This window comes from Lepidochelys kempii, chromosome 2 (genome assembly GCF_965140285.1).
Source record: "Lepidochelys kempii isolate rLepKem1 chromosome 2, rLepKem1.hap1, whole genome shotgun sequence".
Classification (NCBI taxonomy): domain Eukaryota; kingdom Metazoa; phylum Chordata; order Testudines; family Cheloniidae; genus Lepidochelys; species Lepidochelys kempii.
In genome coordinates, this window is record NC_136381.1 from 256,878,603 (window position 1) to 256,904,329 (window position 25,727).

General features: G+C 40.4%; 1 protein-coding gene across 5 annotated transcripts in view; it reads right to left on the minus strand.

Annotated features, from left to right (window-relative positions):
• The window catches only part of LOC140907820 (sodium channel protein type 5 subunit alpha), a 268,854-nt gene that overhangs the window by 39,464 nt on the left and 203,663 nt on the right, over positions 1-25,727 (minus strand). For all 5 annotated transcript variants that reach the window (XM_073334664.2, XM_073334662.2, XM_073334665.2 and 2 more), the window contains one exon: positions 23,566-23,739. In XM_073334664.2, the coding sequence (XP_073190765.2) occupies positions 23,566-23,739 (174 nt within the window). The remainder of the gene's footprint in view (positions 1-23,565; positions 23,740-25,727) is intronic.

The following is a 25,727-nucleotide window of genomic DNA, read 5'->3' on the forward strand; positions in this document are numbered from 1 at the left end:
ATTTTCTTGTTACCCTTTATCATATGTCTCTCACTAGTTTAATCTCATTTTGTGCCTTGGCCTTTCTCATTTTGCCCCTACATACTTGTGTTGTTTTTTAATATTCATCATTTGTCATTTGACCTAATTTTTAGCCAGTTTGTATCCAAAGATACTCTTCCTGTTTCTCGATAGGTAGTAGGTAATACTGTTAGTTTAAACAACATGATTCTAACATTTTTTGCTGGAACATAGTCTAATAACACATGGTCAGGAATTAAAGAAAACTATTTTTGAAATGGAAAATAAACCTGACATGTACAAGAAACATGGTTCGTGACCAAACTTATGTTTAGACTTCCAGGATACTATGTAATCATATGTGGAAGAGAAATAAGAGGAGGAAGGTCTTAGTTATGTTGACATAGATATACAGAACTTATGTTTTGGATACAATACTGTTGAGATTCCTCTGCAGAATAATAGCACCTTTATACAAATCTATAAACTTTACAACCCGTGTGCAGAACTAGACAGTTTAGAATTGGAAGAGTTAGCAAAGGGCTCAAAGGCCCATATATTATTTGTGGAGACCTTATTAGCCATAATGAATTATGGGGAAGCAGGAAAACTGATTATAATGGCAAATGCATGGAATAGTTCATTGAGATGCATAACCTGGCATTGCTCAATACTGGAGCGCCTACTAGGTTTTATTTGGCGGATGGAACCTTCTAATGTTTAGATCTGGGAACTGCAACTGCATCCGATGAAGTGAGTTGTAGCTCACGAAAGCTTATGCTCAAATAAATTTGTTAGTCTCTAAGGTGCTACAAGTACTCCTTTTATTAAAAAAGAAGAGAAGTATCTACATTTAGAGTGCTAACAGGTCACTGTAACCTGAACGGTCATTTATATTTATGAAAAAAGCACAAAGATTGGTTGTGAGACATATTCAAAGTATAAGAAACAGTTTAGCATCTGTTGTGGCAATGCAGGAACAATTACACAGAAAGAAAGATGGTCTATGAAGAATCGAGACACCTCAGGGTGAAGGAATATAGGCTGAAAGGATTGGTGAGAATACCGGGAAAATGGAGTAGCATTAAAAAGCATTACTTCTCTTTTTCAAGGATACAGGACTGGGTGAGAGGATATAGATTTTTTGCTTATGCGAAAACTGTGCTAGGTAGTGGTTTTTGCCTCACATGCTGAAGTTGTGGCACCATAAAACAACAGTGAATGAAAGAGAGGGGGCTGCAGTGTGGAAACTGACAGTCACTCTCTGGGCTTAAAGAGGGAAAAGGAAGAAACCCAGGGAGAGAGCGAAGCCTTGGGATCCTGGCCCTGAGGGAAGGGTTTACCCAGAAGGATGGAGAAGAGAGCCCGTGGGAGCGAAGCAGAAAGCAGCCCAGGGAAAGAGCAGTGAGGTTAGAGATTGTGCAGACCGTGGCTGCTGGTTGCAGGGTCGCTGGGCTGGAACCGGACTAGTGGGCCATGGGGGCCATAACAGAATCTAGAGTAGATGATCTATCCTACTTAACAAAGCAGGATAGCTTCCTACTACATATTTTCTGGTGTTTTGGTTAGTCTTATTTTTAATTTGCAAAGCATTGGGGCTTCTAGTGTTTCCTTTGTGGCATTTCATAGAACCCAAGAGATCTCATATTGTTAGGAAGTTTCCAAATATTCAGTCTACATTTTCCTTTCCTTAGTTTAGTCCAGTTGTTCTTTGTTATATTCCATTGTACACTCCCAAATAATCCCTCTCCCTCCTTGACATTTACTACCTTCATTACCTGCAGGCGCTTAGGCTGTTTTCATGTTCCCATTAACTTGCTACTTAATCCATTTATATAGACCCACATTATATACATGCCTGATTCAGATTTTACTCAGACTTTACTCAGGCAACATTTGGCTCTGAAGCTAGACCATGTGGGTGTTTTGCTTGAGTAAAGACTGTGTATAAAGTGAGTAGGGATGTCAGCATTTGGCCCATGTTATTTAGTTCTTTTTCCATCATGACTCAGTCTTGATAATTTTTGTTGCTCTTCTCTGAACTCCCTTCAGTCAAACAAATAGTGTCAGATGGTTCCACATGGAAGGGGGAAATTTTTACTTAGGATGCTGATACATCAGGTGACCCTAAGAAGGGTACACCACACTACATATGTGGAAACACTGAATGTGTGGGATGAAGGAGGAGCTGGAGAAGAAAGTGATATCAGGTAAAGGCTTCCCCTCCACAAATGGCACAATATCCATGTCTTGGCAGCACTAATTTGTACATGGGAGTCAACACACATGGATGATTCAAACTACAAAGGCTGCCGTAGCTTATAGGAAACACAGAAGCCATCCACAGCTGTTACTACTATTCAATATTTATATTACAGAACTGTCCAGCAGGATCAGGATCAAGGCCCCACAGTGGTAGGCACTGTACAAAGATATGTTCTCTGCCCTAAAGAAGCTGAAGTCTTGTGCGCTGCACGGCAGACACCATGGGCACAAGCTGCTGAGTTAAGTAGGTGAGTAGGCACAAACTCCTGCTACAGGTTTGTATATGTGGCGTCTAGCTAGTGCAGATAGCTACACCAATTTGTGTTTGTAAGTTTGTTCCTAGGATATTCCTGTAGCCTTGGGTCCAGAAACTACAATTCCCAGGATGCACCACAAAGTGGGGGGGAAGGGTAGGCTAGGGAGACTGAAAGAAAGAGAAGGAGGAATAAGGTGAACTCTGAGAAGGAGCCTGGGGAATAAACCTTATCTATACTGTTATCTAGTTTCCTGAGTCTTCCTCACAGGGATTGAGGCACAAACACGTCCTTATGCAGTGACATTAGCTTCAGTTTGGGCTGTGTGCAGTGGGGTATTTGAACATTCCCACTATTGTTATGCCAGTGTGGCATACACACTGAGTTTAATTTACCCCTCTGTCTATAGCGCATCTATTACGTAATATTACTTATCATAAACTTTCACAGCTGCTGGCTACTTCCATATTGACTTCTATGAAATGGCAATATGTGTCTCAAACTGGACTGTCTGAGAGTGCTATCTCTAGCCTTTCCTTGCCCTCCCACCCATCTGTCAAATAATAAAAAAAAAAAAATCATTTGGGCAACCCAACTGATTCTTCATTGGCCCAGGGAGTGGGAGTCCCACAGACACTACTGATTATATAGTAGGTCCAGTTTTTGTTGACCAACACCATTATGGAATTTACTGGAATTTGCTGTTTGTAGGCCTGTTTCTGAAAACCTTACTGGCAATGAGTAGCACCAATTCTGCTGAATTGTCCCATAAAGCCAATGGATGAATTGAAGTCAATGGCAAAACTCCATTGATTTTCCAGGCTTTCACCCAGTGAGACTTCTTGTGCTATGCAATAGGAGCAATGTGGCAGAATCATTCCCTGTGAAATATATATTGTTTAATCAAATAGGACGTTTTGGTTTTTTCTGCACCGAGCCTCAGTTCATCTCAGTACGGAGCCAAACCAGAGGTCAGCCCAAATGCCATTAAAAACTTCCTAACTTCCCATTATTATTATTATTATTATTCCCATTATTAACTTCCTAATTTGTTCCATGGATGCCCCTTCTGAAACAGCATCATATAGTGTCCAGATCAGACACAGAGTTAAATTTGCCCATAGACCTCAGGGGCTTTAGACCAAAATAATCATGATGTTGCCTGCCCAACCTTGGCTTCTTTCATGTTGCTGAGGGAAGGTGGGTATTGTAGAAATCCCTCGAATCTTGGTATTTAGGGAAGTTTGTTCCATCTGCTCCTCACTTTTATTGGCCATGGACAGGTTTATGTATCCAGATTGCCCCTGCCAAGCGGGATGATATAACTCAAACTGAAAGGAAACGGGTTTCAGATGTTGGCTCTGGCGGCGGTCTAAGCCTCCTGGAATCAGGAAAGACACAGCCAAACTAGTCCCATCACTGCTCCATCAAAATTGATTTACTAATACTTTCATTTCCGGTTCTCTCAATGTTGTGCCCAAGAAAAACTAGCTTCAGAATCTTGTGTCTAGATTAACCACTTAAAGTGGCCACCCCAGACAGCCCCAGAGATTGTCAGGTCCATGCAAAATATTTTATAGGCAGGCTTCTTGTCATCTATATGGCTTAGCAGAACTAGCAACATGTATCCAGACTGTCCCTTTATAGAATATATGCATTTTTTCCCGGGCAGCAGCAAGAATGATTGATGAATTAAACAGAGCTAAAATATTGGTAATGATCTCTGAAAAGAAACTAGCCTGATTAATAAATGTTTAAAGTTATTGCTAAACTGCTTCTGGTGAGATAAACATTTTAATTTGTAAATCAGCTTTAGAGTCTGGTAATAATTAATATTTAGCTGGAAAGTATTCATTGTCTAGGAGTTAATTAAATAAAGAATATTTCAGTGATTCAGTGTCATGGATTTAAAATCCAATATTTAAAGAGGATGGTGCAATGTTCTTTAGATGACAGATTCCATTTCTTATTTATTTATGTCCCAGTAGTGCCCAATGAAGATTAGGGCCCCATTGTGTTTGGTGCTCCACATATGCAGAGTCAAAGGCAGACCCTGCCTCAAAGAGTTTACAGTCTTTATAGATAAGACAGATGGAAGGTGGGGAAAAAGAATCTGCAACATACAAAATGACTTACTTTTAAACTGGGGTATATTACAAAAGGAAAAAAATCCAAAGGATTTTTAAAGCGAATTAATAGATAAATTAAAAACAAAACCCCCAAATCATACAGTGGTACTTTATGTAGGTGCTGTCTATATTCCACAACTGCACAAATAGGCAGCTTTACCCACCATTATTTACAACATAAGTCATAGCCACCACTGCCTATGCTAGAGGGAGCTCAGCCCCACCCCCTAGTTTAATTTTCTTAGCTACCCACAAACCTACCCAGCTCAGCAGATGAAGCCCCACGTCTGGCAGCACCAGGGCCAGAAAGGGGGCAGGGTGTCGCAGGGGAAGGGCCTGCCTGCATCCTTGCTTCCTGCCTGGAAGGTGGAGTTAGATTCTTCAGTCCTAGCAGGAGGTGCTGGCTTCTAAGCAGCACTTCCTAGAAAGGTTTGCTGAGACAGGGCGAGAGGATTTTGAGGGGATTGGGAGGGGAAGGGGAGTTTCAAAGGAAGGGGGAGATCTTGTGTGATGGGTGGGGAAATGGATTCTTGGGGGAAAGGGGGAGATCCTGAGGCCCCATGTTTGGTAGGGCTGCGGAGGGGGCAGGGTGAGGAGTTGCTATGGGTGGGGAAGGGCAGCACCTGAGCGCATCAGGTGATGCTGTGGTGGGCTCCTCTGAATCCATGGGCAGTAAAAGCCAATGGTCTGGTGCAACCATAATTTCTCCCCCTTGTATATATGCTTGATGATACAGTCTTTAATTACGTGATCACATACTATGTCTTTTCCCATGACAGTTTACAGCAGCTGAGGATCTGCCTTCCAATGTTTAGCTCCCTTTCCTATGTACACAAACAACTGGATATTTTTAGTAACATATTAGTAATATACATACACATCATTTCTGGTCATGAAATCTTCCTGCACCCCAGTGATTTGAATGGGAAATTTTATAGAATGATGTCTCACTGAGGTCATCTGAGTTAACTAGTAGATTTGTATGTATTGGAACAGAGGACCACATCTCTGTTTTGTAAGCCACCCTCAAGGACCTAAAAATGTATTACCTCAAAATAATTTACATAGGTTCACTAGACCTGCCCTTTTAAGAACTAGAATCAATTTTCTAGTTTGAGAAAAGCAGTGGTTCTCAACCAGGGGTACACATACCCCTGAGGGTACATCAAGTCATCTAGATCTTTGCCTGGTTTTACACCAGCTACATAAAAAGCACTAACAAAGTCAGTACAAACTAAATTTTCATACAGACAATGACTTGTTTATACTGCTCTATATACTATACACTGAAATGTAAGTACAATATTTATATTCCAATCTATTTATTTTATAATATATGGTAAAAATGAGTAAGTCAGCAATTTTTCAACAATACTGTGCTGTGACTCTTTTGTATTTTCTGTCTGATTTTGTAAGCAAGTAATTTTTAGGAGAGGTGAAACGTGGAGGTACGCAAGACAAATCAGACTCCTTAAAGGGGTACAGTAGTCTGGAAAGGTTGAGAGCCACTGGAGTAAAGCATAACAGTCCAGTGGTATTGAAAATGAGAGTCCAAGTGGTATACTTGCTTTTTTTATTTATTTTTGTCCAGATTAACCCCAAGTGGTAGGCCAAAGCATGGACTTTGAGTAATCCCAGTGAACAGTACCACACTGGTGTGGAGATTAGTCTAGGCATTATTAACAATTCTGCCTCTATGGTATCCCAGGTCTGATATAAAACCCACTGAAGACAATGGAAGTCTTTTCATTCATTTCAGTGGGCTTGTCAGGCCCTCAGCATGCATGTCCTGGAGATTTGTATGTGTCTGCAATACTCTGCACAACGGCCAACCTCATATTTTAGGATTAGATGATGTGATGACTGCTTCCTTTCTTGGGACACATAGCGCATTCTTATGCAACCAGAGGTGTATTTTCTGCCATTTGAATCCACTGATGCTATTATTCAAATGTTTAAAAAGAATGGAGTTAGGGATTTCCAAAGGGAGCATGGTAACTAGTCTGGGTACTTTTTCACCTGAGTAGTCTCACTGACTGCAATGCTCTTGTTCCTAAATGCTCACGAGCATGGATAAGAGTTGCACAGACTAGCCTTTTTAAAAAATAAAACACCATGTTTTTATGTACAAGAAGAGCCATGTCCCATTTTGATATTCAGAGTAGAATACCTCCCAGACCTTTTCATATTATTTGTTTTGCTCCTCAGCAGAAAATGAAGCTGTTGGTAACAGCTATATCTTGCTTTTTATTGTAGTCCCCAATTCCTGCTCTTAATGGGGCTAATGAAATCTGTGATATACAAGATCAGTTTAAATAAATTCATCAGTAAGTTGTGTATTTTGCTACTAGAAATCAGAGAGTGGTACCTGCACCTTCAAAAACTTCTAGATCTATATCATTCCAAAGACACCATCTAAGTTTCTAGTGTTCATCTTCATTCTCTTCAAGGCCAGCAGTTTCATGTTAGTGTGCCTATGTAACACAGAGCCCAATACTGTGAGCTAATGTTGAACCCCAGCTGAAGTCAATGGTGGTTGGGGGTACTTAGTGCCTCACAGAAAGCACTCACCAAGTCACCATCATGGATACTTGAGCCCCAAGAAAGAAACAATAGTCTGGTTAAAGCCATACCAGACCAGAAGCATGAAGAAGTGGGTTCTAGCCCTGGTTCTGCTGGATATTTCATATGTAGTGTTGTGTATTTGACCAGCCCAAAAATAGTCAAATATTTTAAAGCACTAACTTATTAAAACAGTAACAAAAAAGGTTAAGACTTTATGGTCTCCAATAGGCTTAAATATGTACTGATGTCCAACAACCCTCCTTAATGAGCATTAATTCCATTATACCTTATTTTTTTTAAAAGGCATCAACCTACCTTCAGATTCTGGAAGTACAATTCATACCACTTAGACATCTAGCTACTTGCTTGCAAGATGCAAATCAGCTAATTAGATATCTAAGTGCTTTCAATTATGGACACAAAGGAGGAAAAGTAGTCTTGTAGTTATACAGCATTAGATGGGAACTCTGGCGGTCTAGATTCAATTGCCAACTCTACTACAGATTTCCTTGAACAAATTGCCATCTCTCTGTGCCTTACCTCCTTGTCAGTAAAATATTTAGACTCTAAGCTCTGTGGGGCAGTTACTTTAAAAAAAATTTGTACAGAACCTAGCATAGCAGGGTCCTGGTCCATGACTGGAGATCCTAGGCACTACAGCAACATAAATAAATAAATGATTTCCCTAACAGACAGGCTGTTGTGAAGAGAAATTCATTCCTGATTTTAAGGTATTTACCGATATTACAATGTTATGGGCCATTCGAGTACCTAGATAGAATTTTTTGTCCACAATTATTTGTAAAATCAGAGACCACTTCTCAAAAATCAGATCCAAAACATTTTAAATGAAGCAATTCAACAAATTAGGAGTGTGGATGGGTTTCCCCCCCCCCCCCAACACTTTTACTTGTGCTGTTTTCATTTCCCCCCATAATACTCAAACCAAGGCCAGGAAGCTTTCGTATTAATATTCCATGTCCTCAGTTGCTTCACTATTTATCATTGGTGCACTTGTCAAGGGAATGTTTCCTTTTGAGAGGACAGCCTTGTAAATAGCATATGTCACTCCTGTTGGTTTAAATGCTTTTAAATAAATCATTTCTGCACTCTAATTGCTTCCTACTGTTTTTCAGAAGACGGTCCTTACATCTATCTGTTCTCTTAATCTCTGTCACTTCCTTTACACCTGTTCAGGCTTTTCTAACAGCTCCAGTGAATTCCCAAGGCAGATGGCTGGGAATCAAAAATCAAAGCTCAGCTAATTTCTGAGGACAAGCCTAATGGTCTTTCACTGTGAGATCACACACTGCTAGATTGGGAAGAGCTCAGCCATCTTATCAATCTGCAGTTTTCCCAAATAAACATTTTCAGATATGTTGTCAGCCCCCTCAAATCTACCCTCTCTCTTTCAAACACATCTTGTTACCACACACAACCAACTCCACATGGGGAGAGGAAGAATATGAGGCAATTTCTAGAACCATGTGGCACCTCCTGATCTGCCAAACATTGACACACAGGGTCAGATACTTTCTTAGATGACAGCTCTGCAATCCCTGTGAGTTTTATAGTGGTTGGCACCTGTGAAATAGGGAGAGAAGCTGATTCAGAAAGTCTGATTTCACATCTGGACATAGCTTACAGTTGAAGAATGTTCTCACGTGTAAGTTATTGTCAGTACAGTAACAAGCTTGATTTCCAAAGCGTGGCTTAACTTTAAAAAAACAAAGATATTTTTCAAAAAAGATCTGCAGGAAAATGGACCAATTAATTCCCTGGCAATCTCATTGGAACTGAGCACTGTTGTCAGGAGAAGGAGGAGGTATTCTTTATTATTATTTCAAATTTGAATACAGTATTAGAGTGCCAGAAGTATGCAGTGTGATTGCTGAGAGAATACAGACAACCACTTATTTGGGGAGTTTACAGTCTGGGGACTCAAATTTAGAATATGCTGAGCACACTGAATTTCCATTGAAACTAGTGGGAGTTGAGGGTCCTGGGCATCTCTTGGGAACACTTAACTCCAGCAGGATCCTAATTTACTTTACACATGGCACGATGTAAGAAGAGATAAGATTAGTCAAATGGGGAAGTTTTCACATGAGAAGGCTCCGAAATTGCATGTTTTCTCAATCTATGTATCATGTTAGTTTTCCTCTTTTTTTTTTAACTTAGAATTTCTAAGGTTGATATGGGAAACATAAGCCTCCCATGTAGAAAATCACCTACTCTTAGGCAAAGTCTCTAAAATTTTGAGTTATGTGTTAAGATTCTAGAGTATTGGATATGCCAGTTCTGAGGGTGAATTTGTTCAGCACTGAGTGGTCCCAAAATGTGTCTGCCACCTATATAATCAGGTACATTATATGTAATATTTTGTTACATTCAAATAAACCTCACGGAACACTCTATTTTTGCATGGCAAATATGAGAATACTGTTTCTACGCTTCTGCCAAGAAATGCATCTCAAAAGAAGTCACAATGCAGAACAAACAAGGATGGAATATTGACTTTATTGTGTCTTTTGACCCTCACTTTTGCTTTCTCTAGTGCAAACCACCTGCAAGTCTGACACTGTGGCCATTCCATTGGTGAAATTCACCCGTGCGGTGGGCCAGCTCAAGGCCTATGTAGTACACAGGCACAGTTGCCAAGTTTTGTGCCACTCCCTGTGTGATATGTCTCACCAGTGAGGTCACTTATTTCCTCCTCAGGCTGCCCATTAGCAGCAGGACAGGCATGGGGGAGGCAGAAACCTATCTATCCCTCCCCACAGGAGGGGGTGGATACCATCGGGGTGACGGTAGAGCCTAGAGAACATGCTATTGAGGGATTCAGGGACTAACTGAGGAGGAAGAGGTCTGGGGGCTTGTTCAAGGAGAGGGCAGAGGAAATGACAAGAGAGCCTGAGGTACCCAGGGATGGGCAGTGGCAGATTTGGATACAGGGTGAGGCCTGGAGTAGGCTCCATTATTCTGCCCCCAACCCTATTGCTACAGCCTGCTCCCTTTTGTTCACATCCTCATACCTGGTCACCGCCAAATGTCCTTGCTCCCCTGGTGCCACCACAGCTTGTCCCTGCCCCCACCTCCATCCTAACCCTGCCCCCTTCCTGCACTCCCTCCCCTGGCTTTTCTCTGTACCTCCCAGCCAGGGAGTCACTTGTGCAGCCCACCGATTCCTCTTTCTCTTCCATGCCACCAGTTTTAATCTGACTGGGAACCAGCAAGGTGAACGCTGAGAGCAGTGGAGAGATGCTCTGACTGCCCCTGCCCCTGTGCTGGTGCTCAGTGTCAGAGCATCTCTGATGGCCGCGAGGAGTAATTGTAGGATAATTCTGCTCAATCCCTGTGGGATGCACAGGATTCTAGCAGGGCTGCCAAATGTGTGGGTGTCATGCCCAGTGCATTAAACTTGTCAGACCTGCTTCAATCCCACTTTATCCCTGAAAATAGGTTCTAAGTGCTGCACAGGTCTCATGCTGGCCCTTTGTTTCTGGGTGAATTTAACTGGTATAAGGAACTTCCATTACCTTCAACGATCATCCCATCAACTGATCAGCTGCAAGATTAGGCATTTGTGCATTCAAACAGCAGAAAGTCTGCATGCCCATGTGAGGGGCATTTTCTTTTAAATAAGGAATACTTATTAAAAAGTCATTGAAACTAGGTCCCACAGTTCACTAAGATTGGCAAGTCCATGGGGAACTGTGCCTTCTGCCACTGATTGTTTTGCTATCCTCCCAACCCACCGTTTGTCTGTTTCGTTCACTTGCTGATGCACCTCGTGGTGCCTTCACTAGTAAAAGAAATGTGTTCTTACCACGTTAGTTAACATGTGGAAACTAACAGGTAAAATCCTGGTGAAGAGAAGGCAGTCTGTAGTTTTCACATGAGTTAGCAAGTTGAGGGGGAGCCTAGGTTTCACCTTAACCTGTTAACACACCTTAAAAGTGCAGGTTTCAGAGTGGTAGCCGTGTTAGTCTGTGTTAGCAAAAACAATGAGGAGTCCTTGTGGCACCTTAGAGATGAATAAATTTATTTGGGCATAAGCTTTCGTGGGCTACAACCCACTTCATCAGATGCATGGAGTGGAAAATACAGAAGCAGGTATAAATACATGAAAAGATGTGAATTGCCTTACCAAGTGTGAGCTCAGTCTAACGAGACAATTCAATTGACAGCAGGATAGCAAGGGAGGAAAAATAACTTTTGAACTGGTAATGAGAGTGGCCCATTTCAGACAGTTGACAAGAAGGTGTGAGTAATAGTAGGAGGAAATTAGTATTGGGGAAATTAGGTTTAGGTTTTGTAATGACCCCACCACCCCCAGTCTTTATTCAGGCCATCAGATTAGGAAAAGGTCTATTTTTTTTCTTCAGCTCCCTGCATTGTCATCACACTGTTCTTGTGTGCTTTTCATAACAAAGGTGAGATGAAATTCAGCACATGATTTTTAGATATTTTCCAAACAATACAAACAGGGTTTTACTGCTTTTTGGGAACAACTGATTACAGCAGATTGTGCAATTACTAGCAAAGCAAACAGAAATCACCTCACTAATCAACAGGGAATACAAATGTAGAAAATTAAAGTAATCACAAGCCATCAATATTTACCTCAGATAAGTTTTTACTTGTCACTTAAAAACAATCAAACACAAGGGCACAATTCAATTCAGTTCTTGATCTGGGGATTGCCGAGTAGCAAGATTTGCTAGTTTCAAATTGCTAATCTCAAAACCGAGGATTGTTAGATTTTTAATGCAAGCAGTCAGACATTCCTTCTAAGTTTAATGTAGAAATCTTAGAACAGAGCATTTCCAACAAACTAATTGGGAAAGTCATGCTTTGTATCTGATTTCAGCACTCTGTGGAAAATGATGCTTCACTTAGTGACTGAACACCTGTGAGCAGCTCTCAAACTAATACACAGGAAGTTGTCCCCAAAGGAATACAAGTCTCTAAGTACAAGCAAATCAGATCACAGCCAATGGCAACAGCACATTCTGTTACATCTCCATTCACAAAGAAGTGGGATAATCCTCCTGATACAATTTGCTGGCCAGGAGACATAGTAAAACATTATTTCACTTCCACAAGAGCAACTACAAAATCCCAACTAGTGGACCCTATCTGAGTAGCTGACAGCCTGAGTAATCTTGCTGGTTAGCATCTGGCAACAGAGTCAAGTCTCTTTCTCTTTATAGGGTTTTCAAACCATTTTGTAGTTCACTCCAGTTCTGAGCAATATCTGGTGCTATAGTAGCAGAACAGGTTCTCTGAGAAGTGGGGGTGGGACAAACACAATCTTCTCTTCTAGAGTTTCAGTAGGTGACAGTCAGAGGGACAAGGGAAGATGTATGGGTCAAGACCTGTGCATTAGATCTCTTTTTTTTGCATACTAGGTAGGAAGTGTTGGGACCTATGTTGCAGATGACTGTCAATACCTCTAGAAGGAAAAGAACAAGATGCCAGTTTTTCTTGAGAAGGTGATATTTAGACACTTGCTCAAGAAAATGTAGTTATAGAGTCATAGAGTTGAAGGCCAGAAGGGACCACCAGATCTTCTAGTTCGACCTCCTCTATACCACAGGCAACCACCACCACTACCACCCAGCATCCGCACAGTAAACCCAACAATCCAAATTAGACCAAAGTGTTACAGCCCACAAGAGACTAAAGTATTATGTGCCACAAAAAAAGAATAGGAGGAACCGAGGTACACCAATGCCTGAGGCCCTCGCAGTGGCAGAGAAACGATTGAGATATAGCCTGATAATCCTGGCGAGTGACCTACACCTCATGCTGCAGAGGAAGGTGAAAAACTTTCAAGGTCACTGCCAATCTGACCTGGGGGGAAATTCCTTCCCAACCTCACATATGACAAAGAGTTGGACCCTAAACATGTGAGCAAGAACCAGCCACCTAAGCTCATGAGAGACAGAACACTCAGTGCCACCTCAGAACACTAGCCCGCTCCATTCAGTGTCCCATCTCCAGATGTGCCCATCTTTGATGCTTCAGAGGAAGGAGAGCAAAAAACAAAACAAACCCCCCACACACACCTCAGAATACATTGGAGGAAAAATAAACCCCTTTCTGACTGTTCCCTAAATGTGTTTACAGAGCCCAATCATATCCCCTCTCAGCCTTCTTTTGGCTAGGCTAAACAAGCCAAGCTTTTCCAGTCTCTTCTCAAAAGACAGACCTTCCATTCTCCTAATCATCCTCTTTTCTACACCAGATCTAGTTTAAACTCATCTTTCTTGAACATGGGTGACCAGAATTGTATACCATATTCCATATGGGGACTTACCAGTGCCTTGTACAATGGCATTAATACTTCTCTGTCTCTACTGGAAATGCCTGATACATCCTAGGTATCTTAGGATTCCTTATCTTTCTTACACAATGACTTGATGACATTCTGAAATCAAAAAGGCATTTGCCTTTTTCCGTTACATCACATTGGTAGCTCATCAACATCCCATGATCGAACAACACACCAGGGTTTCTCTCCTCCGTTGCTTCCAACGCATGAGTCCCCTGCTTATAGCAGGAATTCTTATGATTAGACTCTAAGTGCATGGCCTTAAATTATGTACTATTGAATTTCATCCCATTTCTGTTACTCAGGTCTTCAAGGTTAGCCAGATCTTATTGACGATGCCTCCCAACTTTGTGTCATCAGCAAATTTCATTAGCGGGCTGCTACTTTTTGTGCCAAGTCATTAATAAAAATAACTGAGTAAGATTGGTCCCAAAACCAATCCTTCAGAAACTCCACTAGTCACCTCCCATTCCGATAATTCACCTTTTAGCACAACCCATTGCCTTCTCCCTTTTAGCCAGTTCCTTATCCACAATTCTTGTATTGATCCCCCATCTTCCTTAATTTAAGTAATAATTTCCCATGTGGCACAGTGTCAAATGCTTTCCTCAAGTCCAAGTATATTAGATCTACTGCTTCCCCTTACCTAAAAAAATCACTTATTTTTTCAAAGGAGAAAATGAGGTTAGTCTGGCATAATATACCTTTGGTAAATCCATGTTGCATTACATCTCCCCTTCACAATTTGTTCCAAAGTCTTGCATAATACTGAGGTTAAACTAACAGGTTTGTAATTGCTGGATCACTACCCTACTCAGTCTTAAAATATAGATACAACATTATCTATCCTCTAGTTATAAGGTACTACCCCCAAATAAATACATATATTAAATCCTTGCTACTGGACTAGCAATTTCATGTGCCAGTTTTCCAGTATTCTGGGATGGAAATTATCCTGTCCCCCTGATGTGAGTACATTAAACTCTAAGATTTTTTTTTCCACCTCAGATGTGGTAATTTCCATTTCTGTACATTCATTTCCAATAACCAACCTGCCTTCATGCCCTTGGTCCATATTATCATCCTTACTGAAAACTGAGGCAAAGTATTTATTTAGTTTTGGACCCACACTGAGATTACCTTTAATCTCCTTCCCATTCGTTCATCTCTGACTGAGGCAGTCTCTCCAACTATCACTTGTCTCAGAAAAAAAGAACAAGGTGTATATCTGGCACCTTAGAGACTAACAAATTTATTTGAGCATAAGCATTCGTGGGCTAAAACCCACTTCATCAGATGCATGCAATAGAAAATACAGTAGTAAGATATATATATATATATATATACATACACACACACACACACAGAGAACATGAAAAAATGGGTGTTGCCATACCCACTATAATGAGAATGATCAGTTAAGGTGAGCTATTATCAGCAGGAGAAAAAAAAACAAAAAAACCTTTTGTAGTAATAACCATCAATGCCCCTCTGCCATGTACATTGGCCAAACCAGACAGTCTCTATGTAAAAAAATAAATGAACACAAATCAGATGTCAAGAATTATAACATTCAAAAACCAGTTGGAGAACACTTCAATCTCCCTGGTCACTCGATTACAGGCCTAAAAGTGGCAATACTACAACAAAAAAAACTTCAAAAACAGACTCCAACGAGAAATTGCTGAATTGGAATTAATTTGCAAACTGGACACCATGAAATTAGGCTTGAATAAAGATTGGGAGTGGATGGGTCATTACACAAAGTAAAACTATTTCCCCATGCTTATTTTTCCCCCCTACTGTTACTCACACCTTCTTGTCAACTGTTGGAAATGGGCCATTCTGATCATCACTACAAAGATTTTTTGTGTGTTTTTTTTCTCCTGCTGATAATAGCTCACCTTAACTAATGCCACAAGTACTCCTTGTTCTTTTTGCTGATACAGACTAACACAGCTACCACTCTGAAACTTGTCTCAGACAGAAATTTGTGGAGAAAGACATCTTTGTCTACACTCAATTTGTTTTAAGCCAGGGCATAAAACACAGCAGTGGACAACTGACGAATGTCTTGGAATGAGCTTCCCATTGATACAACTGATCCTGCAGGCTCTGGATGCTGCTGCCATTTGGACTCTTTAATGAAGAAGCTGGTGCCACATTTCCCAGTCAACATCGCAAAGCTGAATAAAGGGTGTGGAGATCACGCCTGGTGGAAGCTGGTTCTAAACTGGCTGCCTGAGTCAACCATCAGGATTCTTTCATTTTCTTACACAATGACTTGATGACATTCTGAAGTCAAACCCATTCAGCCTTTGCTTTTGCTCTTGACAAACATGTCGTTGAAAACCCAGATTGTAGCCTCACCTTTTTCTGAGCTCCAACTTCAGTGAGCATCTCCATGGATGACGTTTGAAGGGCTGAGGAAGCACTGAGCTGGCAGTGGTCAGCACTGATGACCTGAAACAATGCCACCCTTCACCAGATGACAAACGGAGTAAGACTTCAGTCTTTTAACGCTTTGATGACCTTACACAGTTCAGAACAGAAAGCAATTTGATTGCTTGGTTATAATAAGAGCTTTTTGGTTGAATTGGGCTAATTTCGGCCCATTCACGGCTTTGATCAAAGTCAGAGGTGCACTTTTGTCAGCAGAAGCTGATGGTTCATCTCAAGTTCAGCAGTGTCTGCTGTCTGCAGTCCCATTTTCATCTGAAGAGAGGCAGGAAGTTTGGTATAGCCATCTTCCTTCAACCAAGAAAAGATCCAGATTGCAGTCCATAAGCTGAAGTCAGGGATGGCACCAGGGATTTATAACATCACATCTGAGTTGCTGAAGATAGGTGAAAGTATCATTGCACTGTGGCTGCATAGGCTCTGCCAGACCACTTAGCGCACTACTATCACCCACAATGACATTATTAAGGTGTTGTTCTGCTTCTGTTCAAAAAGGCCGATAAGGCAGACAATAGAGGTGTTAGGCTGTTGTCAGTCCCGGGAAAGTCTTCACTTCTGTGTTAACACCTCGAATCAGTAATGAACTTTGTGGCACATGTTGGGATAACTCAGTGCAGCTTTAGATCTGGTTGTTCCACTGTCAACCAGATCTTCAGTTTGAAACAGCTTTGTGAAAAGATGACTGAATTTAATAAGCCATGCACAACACTTGTTATAAAATTTAGCCTGACCTCTGATTCAGTGCATTGAGAAAGTTTGTGGGATCTGATGAGGCGATTCAGTGTACCTGGGGAGATAATGTCATTGAAAAAAGAGCTCTATAATGGAATGGAAAGTTGCGCCTGAGCCAATGGCAAACACATGGCATGGTTTCCTATCTCCCCAGGAGTTTGGCAAGGCTAGATTCTGTCACCATCATTAATTAGTTAATGGATAAGGTTGAGGAGGCAGCCGTCGGTGATGTTGAGCTGAACACCATTTTGCTTCAAGATCTTGAATAAGCTGATGGAACTGTCTTGTTGGCTCAGCCTGGTGAAAGGCTGAACCTGATGGCCGATCTAGTTGGGTAAGAAGTAGTACACAATGGTCTGGTGTTTAATCCAGATGAAACTCAGTCCCTGGTCATTACCATCAAGCAACCTCTAGGTTACAACCAGATCAGTATTACCCTGTCTGGGCCAGACATCGAGCAGGTGGCAACCATCAGATGTATGGGCAGTGACACAGACCGTACTTCAGCAGCCTTTATGGGGATGTTGCAACATCAAGCTTGCTACAAAGCTGCAAATCTATAGAACGGCAGTTATACCAACTCTATTACACAGAAGTTAACTGTGGGCACTGATGAAAGCAGAAGAACATCGTACTGATGTTTTCGATTCTTGTTATCTCCATCAGCTGCTCCATATCAAGTGGCAGGACAAGATCAGAAATGAGGATATTTAAAGCCAAACCCAGCAATTGCCTCCATCAGCATGTTTGGTTTTGGTGGCTTTCTTGGTATGGATATATTATTAGAATGGAAAACCAGCAAATTCCACAATGATTGCCGCCACAGAGCTGGTGATCATGTGGGTGCCAAAATCTTCGGTGGTGTGTTAAGATTGCCAGTTATGGACATAAACTGAATATCCAGCCAGACCACCTTAATGACCTAGCTAGAGATCTAGGTGGTTCTCAATCTGCAAGGAGACCATGTCTTTTGGGATTTGCCAGGATGATGATGATGATATTACAGAAGCTGCATTGGTGATGACTGGTTGATGATCTTCTGGAGATGGATGAAGATTATTTGCTTGTGCTGATATAATAAGCTGACACAGATAGATACCATTGACTATGTGGATTTGTTGAGTGCACTGCAGATGTTTACAGAAGTTGAAAAAGTGACTATTTCTTTTTTTTTGGGCATTCCCAGAGATAGATTAGGGCAATTATTCATCTTTTCCAAAAAGTCTCTCATGAAAGGTTCTCTAGGGTACTGTTCTGTTCCCTCCTTGTACAATGTGTGCATAGATCCATTGGGGTCTCATTAGTGAGGAAGTTATTGATTGAAGTTCCCTAAGTATTTGAATGACACCAGTCTCTAGACTGTCATTTTTTTGTGTGAATCTGCTAGTGGAATGGAATGGCATATGCAGTGTCAATAAAACTTGGATTATGGATTAGAGCTAGCTGGCTGAAACTCAAACTAGGTAAGACTGAGATAATGTTACTAGATTGGTGAAAACAACTGAAAGGAACATCAAGCACTACAAAAACATACATGGTTGATGGAGTATACCTGCTCCAGTAAAAATTCACAGCATTGGGTTTTGTTGTATCTTCAGCTGTTTCTGGATGCCTACATACAGAGCTGGGCAAACACCCTCAAAAAAACCATTCACAAACGTTTATTTGAATTCCACACAGTTCCTAGCTTTGGCCATGTTCATGCTCCTTTATTAATCTGCTATGTTTGAACAAGAATATTTCGATAAATTAGATGTACTCAAATCAGCAGGGCCTGATGTAATATATCCTAGAGTACTTAAGGAACTATCTGATATTATCTTTGATAATTCATGGAGGATGGGTGAGGTCCCAGAGGCCTGGAGAAGGACAAATATAGTACCTAACTTCTATACCTGGAAAGATGCTGGAACAAATTATTAATCAATTTGTAAAAGCCTAGAGGATAAAAGAGTTATAAGTAATAGCAAACATGGATTTGTTGAAAACAAGTCATGCCAAACCAATCTAATTTCTTTCTTTTGATAGGGTTACTGGCCGAGTGGATGTCACATTTCTTGATTTCATTAAGGCTTTTGACACAGTCCCACATGACATTCCTATAAGAACACTAGGAAAATGTGGTCAAGATGCAATTACTATATGGTGGACGCACATCTGGTTGAAAGACCATACTTAAAGAGTAGTTATCAATGGTTTGCTGTCAAACTGGGAGGATATATCCAGTGGGGTCCTGCAGGAGTTTGTCCTGTGTCCAGTTTTAATGACTTGCATAATAGAGTGGAACATATGGTTTTAAAACTTGTGGATGATATCACCCTGGGAGGGGTTGCTAGCACTTTCGAGGAGAGGATTAGAATTCAAAATGACCTTGACAAATTGGAGAATTGGTTTGAAATCAACAAAATGGAATTCAATGAAGGCAAGTGCAAAGTACTACACTTGGGAAGAAAAGAAATCAAATGAACATCTACAAAATGGGTAATAACTGGCTATGCAGTAGTACTGCTGAAAAGGATCTGGGGGTTATAGGGAATCACAAATTGAATGTGAGCCAGCAATGTGATGAAGTTGCAAAAAAAGGCTATTCTCTGATGTATTAATAGGAGTGTCATATGTCATACGTCTTGGAGGTAACTGTCTGCTCTACTCTGCAGTGGTGAGGCCTCTGCTGGAGTACTGTGTCCAGTTCTGGGTGCCACACTTTAAGAAAGATATGGACAAACTGGAATGAGTGCAGAGGAGAGCAAGAAAAAGGATACAAGGTGTAGAAAACCTGACCTATGAGGAAAGGTTAAAAAGACTGGGAATGTTTAATCTTGGGAAAAGAAGACTGAGGAGGGACCTGATAGCCGTCAAATATATTTATTAAGGGCTGTTATAAAGAGGACATTGATCAGCTGTTCTCCACATCCACTGAAGGTAGGACAAGAAGTAATGGGCTTAATCTGCAGCACTGGAGATTTAGGTTAGATATTAAAAAAAACTTTCTAATTATAAAGATAGTTAAGCATTGGAACAGGCTTCAAAGGGAAATTGCAGAATCCCTATCATTGGAGGTTTTTAAGAACATGTTAGACAACCAGTTGTCAAGGATGGTCTAGGTGTATGTGCTCCAGCCTCAGTAAGGGATGCTGGACTAGATGATCTCTTGAGGTCCCTTCCATTCCTACTGTTCTATGATTCTAAGTTTTTGTTTGTATAAATGGCTATTCTTTGTGTGAGTGTATGTATATACATCCGAACAAGGGTAATTGCGCATTAACACTGTTTCTAACTGGTGCAAATGAAAATGATATTCACACCTATTCAAGCTTCAGACCTTTTACAATCTCTGAATATATTCCTAGTTGAGAACAACTGTGAGTTTACACTGGCCATCATCCTGCAGCATCTGCACACAGAAATCCATGTTCACTGTAAATTGACTGCATTAGATTTGTCTTTAGTAGAACACTTGCAAACGACGTAGGTGTATCCAGTATTTAAGTAGACTCCTGGAAAGTTCCTTCCCATCAGTCCTACTGAGTGTGCTTTTTGGTCATTTTCCCCAACAAATCTGTTGCTATGCTGTTAACATGGTCTTATTGTATTGCAATGTGTTTTAAAACCCTTTTTAATTTTTTTATTTGTTAAATTGGCACACTCCTTTGAGATGTTTTGAGGCCCATTATCAGAGATCACCCTTCAGGATTCTATATCTGGCAAAAATAGCCTCAAGTATATGGATTAATGTAGAATTTTTGGTGTCCAGGCTTTGATATCCAGAATCTAGATCCAAAATTACTAATCCATAATTATGAGACAGTCATTGCTCTTCCACGGGCACAAATCAGTGTCAAAGGTCTGTCACAGAGCTGAATAAGTACCTCAAAAACATTCCACAAATATTTGCTTAAATAATGAATGGGACATGATATACATCCCCTTTTTGTTCTTATATTTAGATTCTAGTGAGCTAATTTCCTAGCAGAAATGTTTGTAGAAATAGAATTTTAAATGAATATCAGTGAATATTTGCTGAAAGAAAATTCTGAACTGGTTGTGTAAGTATTGGAAAATTGATTGTAAGAGTTACATTAGTACAACCAGAAAACACAGATGATACCATGTGACTGACATCTCCAATGAAAAAATCAGCCAGCACAGCTTGAATTTTGAATATTAACAATAAACTGCTTATGAGCAATTGGGAAATCAAGAATTAAGTGATTAATTCTGAATAACAAGTACAACTGAGAAAGTCAGACAAATGGCTCATCTATTTCTTTGGAACAGTTAATTCATCCTTTCAGTCCCCAATTCAGTTCAGTGGCAGTAGATTTGGTTCTCAAAGGACAGAAGAAATTAAAATTAAAAGGAAAAAATTGCATAGGAAAATCAGAGTCATACAGCGAGGGTAAACAATATAGGTTGGAGAGGAGCATCTTGTTAAAACCTTCAAAAAAATAGTGCAGGACTGTCATAAACATCATTGGAAAATGAGTTGGGGATCAGAAAGAGGTAAGAGGACAAGCTGCCAACTGGGAACTCTATAGACAAGTGACTTCCTTGGGTCAGTTAAGTAACTTGACTGTCTCAAGTAAGAGGCAATTTTTGGTTAACTAAATGGATTTGCAAAAGCAAAACTTAAAATATATTTTAAGACACCAAAATGTCTATATCACCAGAAAGACTTGAGAGTAACTGTTCAGTGTGACATACTGTTATATGTACAAACCCCATTATTCAAAGGGAGATCTGTACATAGACTTTCTAGGTCAGATGCTGACTTTGGATTCACAAGTAACTCTTATTAAATGAGAGGTTTACACATGGAGGACAGAATTTTGACTTGGGCACTCAGTTTTACTCCCTTTGGCATTAATTAAATGCTACACATGTAACACTATAGTAAGTATATATTTATAACAACTGTGAAACTCACTTGAAACTGTTTATAATGAAGCTGCATTAAAGCTCCAAATTGTTCCAATGCATTCAGTGTGCAAATTGAAATTCTTCTTACTAAGACCCTGTGTTTATAGTAGTGATAATACTCAGCACTCATGTGGTACTTCCTATTTTCCAAAGCACTTTACAAATATTGACTTCTGTAATTAAACCTCTGAATGCCCATGAAGAATTATAGGTAATTTCTGTTATCCCCATTCCGCAGATGGCAAAACCAAGGCAGAAATGTTATGTGACTTGACCAAATCCACAGATGGGAGCCATTCTCAGGATTATAACTCAGGAGTTGGTGGTCAAACTAATCTTGTGGTCAAACCATTAAACCATGCCTTGCTCTGTCATTGAAGCTATTCTGTGAAAAATAAATGCATTCTCTTTAAGAGGTTTCTCAGAATATATAGGAGGAAGAGAGAGAGGTATAATTTAATGAACTTGATGAAATTTATTAAAGCTCTTGGGAAGCCCTGATCAAGCAATGCATGTAAGCACCTTCATAACATTAAACATGTGAGTAGCCCAATGAAGTGCTTTCTTGGATTGGAGTCAAAGAAATTACAGCTATCCCTAGACACAAGGTTCTGGTGTAAAATGGAAAAACAGCATTTGTTAAAAGTAAATAAATGACATGTGTGTAGAGCTTCATCAGCCTTAGACTCAAATATGTCAAGCTAGTAAAAGCGCCAAGGAGATAATTGTGACAATTAACCCATTTTTGATACAATCTAATTAAAAATTCCTGCACATCTGTAAAAAAACAGAAGCCTTGGCCCAGTGTATTTAGTCTTTAGTGAATTCACCACCCATGTTCATCAGCTGCCAGATATGGGCTCAAAGCCCACATCCAAGCACTCTGGTACTTTGGGATCTACATGGTTTGCAGCTGGTCCTTATCTGTACCAGCACCCAAAGACCCTGAACTTGGCGGGAAGAAAGGGTAAAAATCTGGATCTATCATTCTTGTAGCGTGGGCTTGCCTTTATTCGGCCTTGCTGTCTAGTTTTAAGGATTTCCCTGTCAGGAAAACTAAGAATGGCAAATTTCAATATCTGAAGGCATGAGGGAATCAGATGCTTTTGTAAGACTTTGAACTGGAGAAGCCACTTTCAGTCCTAAAAAACTTTTCATGCCTTCATCTCCTGGACTCCTTCACTGGTAAATACTTGGGAGATGGTACTGGACATGTTGTTATGTACCTCTGGCAGCCTCCCTAGGAAACCATGCCAGGGGATAGCTTCTCTAATCTGCTGAAAGCCTAGTGGGCTGAGGTCATGTGCCGCACAGTCAGAGGTAACCAGACCTGGTGCGAGCCTGGAGTGTGGAATGAGATAGGAAATGCTAAGAGACAGAGTGAGTTCTTATGACTGAAAATGAAGTGTGACTTAAATTAGCACAGTAACACCTCTGCGTAATGATACAAAGCTGCTTTTCATTTTGGCACCCTGGTTGCCAGAGGATGCTCAATGACATACCAAGCCTTGCATTTTACATCTAGGTTCATGTAAGATTGTTTCTTACCCTCAGAACGATGCCTGTCATTTTACAAGTGCAAGTACTGGCAGACCTAACAGGACAGAGAGGGAGCCTGGTTAACATTAACAGATGAAGGTCATTTTATTTATGCCAATAAAGTAGAAAGGGAAATGTAGTAATATGTTTGCTATTATGCTACACTGAGATTTCTCCATGGCAAATGAATTCACATAAGTACTTCTGCTGATTGTTTCACATTGAAAGGAGCAGTTAGTCATAACAGCTTGTAAACATCTTAAGTCATCACTATGAATTTGAATGTCATCTAACTTCATCTACATTCCTGCATGGTGCATAATCAACAGAACGAACATAATATTTCAGAAGTGATACTTACATCTACAATTAGAAAGTCAAGCCAACACCAGGCATTGGTGAAATATTTCTTGAAGCCGTAAGCCACCCATTTCAGAAGCATCTCCAGGACAAAGATGTAAGTGAAAATTTTGTCAGCATATTCCAACATGGTTTTAATGTTTTTTCTCTCTTCAAGGTAAATATCTTCAAATGCCTGGAAGTACAAAGCATTGCTTTACAACTGCTCTGCAGTACTGCAGTGGAAAATGTTCATATTATAGTGCAAGTCTACAGTATTGTTTGATTTGATGTCACTTATACCAGAAGCCATAGTAAATGTATATTTTGTATTTTTAAATGTAATGAGTAACTATCTGTTTTCCTGTAGGCAATTCTTCTTGATGAAGATGCACTTAAAACTGTATCTTGGTAGCCAAGCAGAAATATTAGGATTTACATAATGCAGGTATCTTTTCTGGATAACCCGACTGTTAAATAGAAGGAAATCCTAGGCATGAAGGCTGTATTCATTTCCCTTTATTTTTATACAGCAAATTGATTTTGGGGGAGATTTTCAAAAGCATTGATGTGGCAACAGGAGTTGTGCTTCTAAATCCCTTATGCACTTTTGAAAATCTTTGTAACTGAGTGACTGCCTCCCATGCATGCCCTCGTGGCCTGAGGTGCCCTGCCTCGGTTTCCTTCTTCTTCAAGGGGCTTCTCAAATAAACTCCACACAGGCTTTTTGAGTATTAATAGCTTGTTAGGGGGTTAATTTATTACAAAACATTCCAAAACCATTAACCAGTGTTATCAATGCATTATCATATGGCCCCTTCACTCTAGGAGACCATGTTTTTTAAGGAATAGAGCATAGAGCAGGGGACAGGTAATTAGGGTGATTTCTCGTTCTATTCCTTACCCTATCACTGACTGGCTATGTGACCTTGGCTAAGCTAGTTAACCCTTATTTCTAGTTTACATATCTGTACATTGGGGATAATAATACTTCTTTCCCAGGCCTGTTGATTGGTTTAGTTAACATTTGTAAAATGTTTTGAGATCCAAGGAAAAAGCGCTATGCTGCACAGAGCTAGTGCAAACTATTACTACCCCATTCAACATCTATTGAAGATATGAAATAATAGGCATGGCAAAAATAAAATAAACACATAGGGTTTTGCTCATAATTTAACTTTTTTTCCCTGAGAAAATATTTTTAAATTAACCAGATATTAAGCAGTAGGACACTGATATTTTATATTCTAAATTTACAATATTCTCTTGTGTTTGAACTGGTTTAGCAATGGAGAGCTTTTAGCACGTTGTTTCTAAATAACAAAATAAGGCCCCCATCCTGCAAAGACATCTGTGTATGCTTAACTTTACATCTGCAAGGAGTCCCGTTGACTTCAGTAGTGTTCCTCATAGGAGTAAAGTCACCCATGTGCAGAAGTGCTTGCAGGATCAGGGCCTAAATGAACAATTGCAAATGTGCTGATCTTTTTTTACCTGAACGTGGATTGTGGGGAACACAAAAGGGAAAGAAAAATTGGGGATGAATGAATGGTACAGTAATCAATTCCAAACCCAGTCCGTGTATACAGAGGCTGTATCATTGTTCCAGATACAGTAGCAAACCGGTTCATCAGCCCAATACACATAAGCCAAAAGTCGAATGCTAGCATTCAGAACAGCCAAAGATTCTCATCCTACTTTGCATAAAAGATAATTTGAGTATGGGGTGAAACCTCTGTGGCAGAGGATCCCAAAGTAGAACTCAGGGCAATAATCATCCAGCCAGAATTGATTGAGTTTGGTAATATCACATGTATGGAAGGAATAAAGGTGTAGTTCTCAATCCTTTCCATACGGTAATCCCATTTTACAACAGAAAAAATATTTTCAGATCTCTCCCTTTCCCCGCCAGCATAAGAGAAAGGGAGGGTGGGCCCGACCTTCCTGGACTGCTTCTGAACCCCGTACTCTAAGGAACATTTGGGTCACGCATTAAGAAAGAGATTCATGTCCCTCTGAGCTAGTGAAAGGCAGCAAAGGGCAACCTCCCAACATTCCTTCGGAATGCAACAGTCCGGTCCTCAAGAAACCGACACGTGAGGAAGACAATCTTCACAATTACTGCTCCATCTCTGAGCTCCCCTAACTCATGTGGTGTTTGGCTGCCATTGGACTACTCATGGA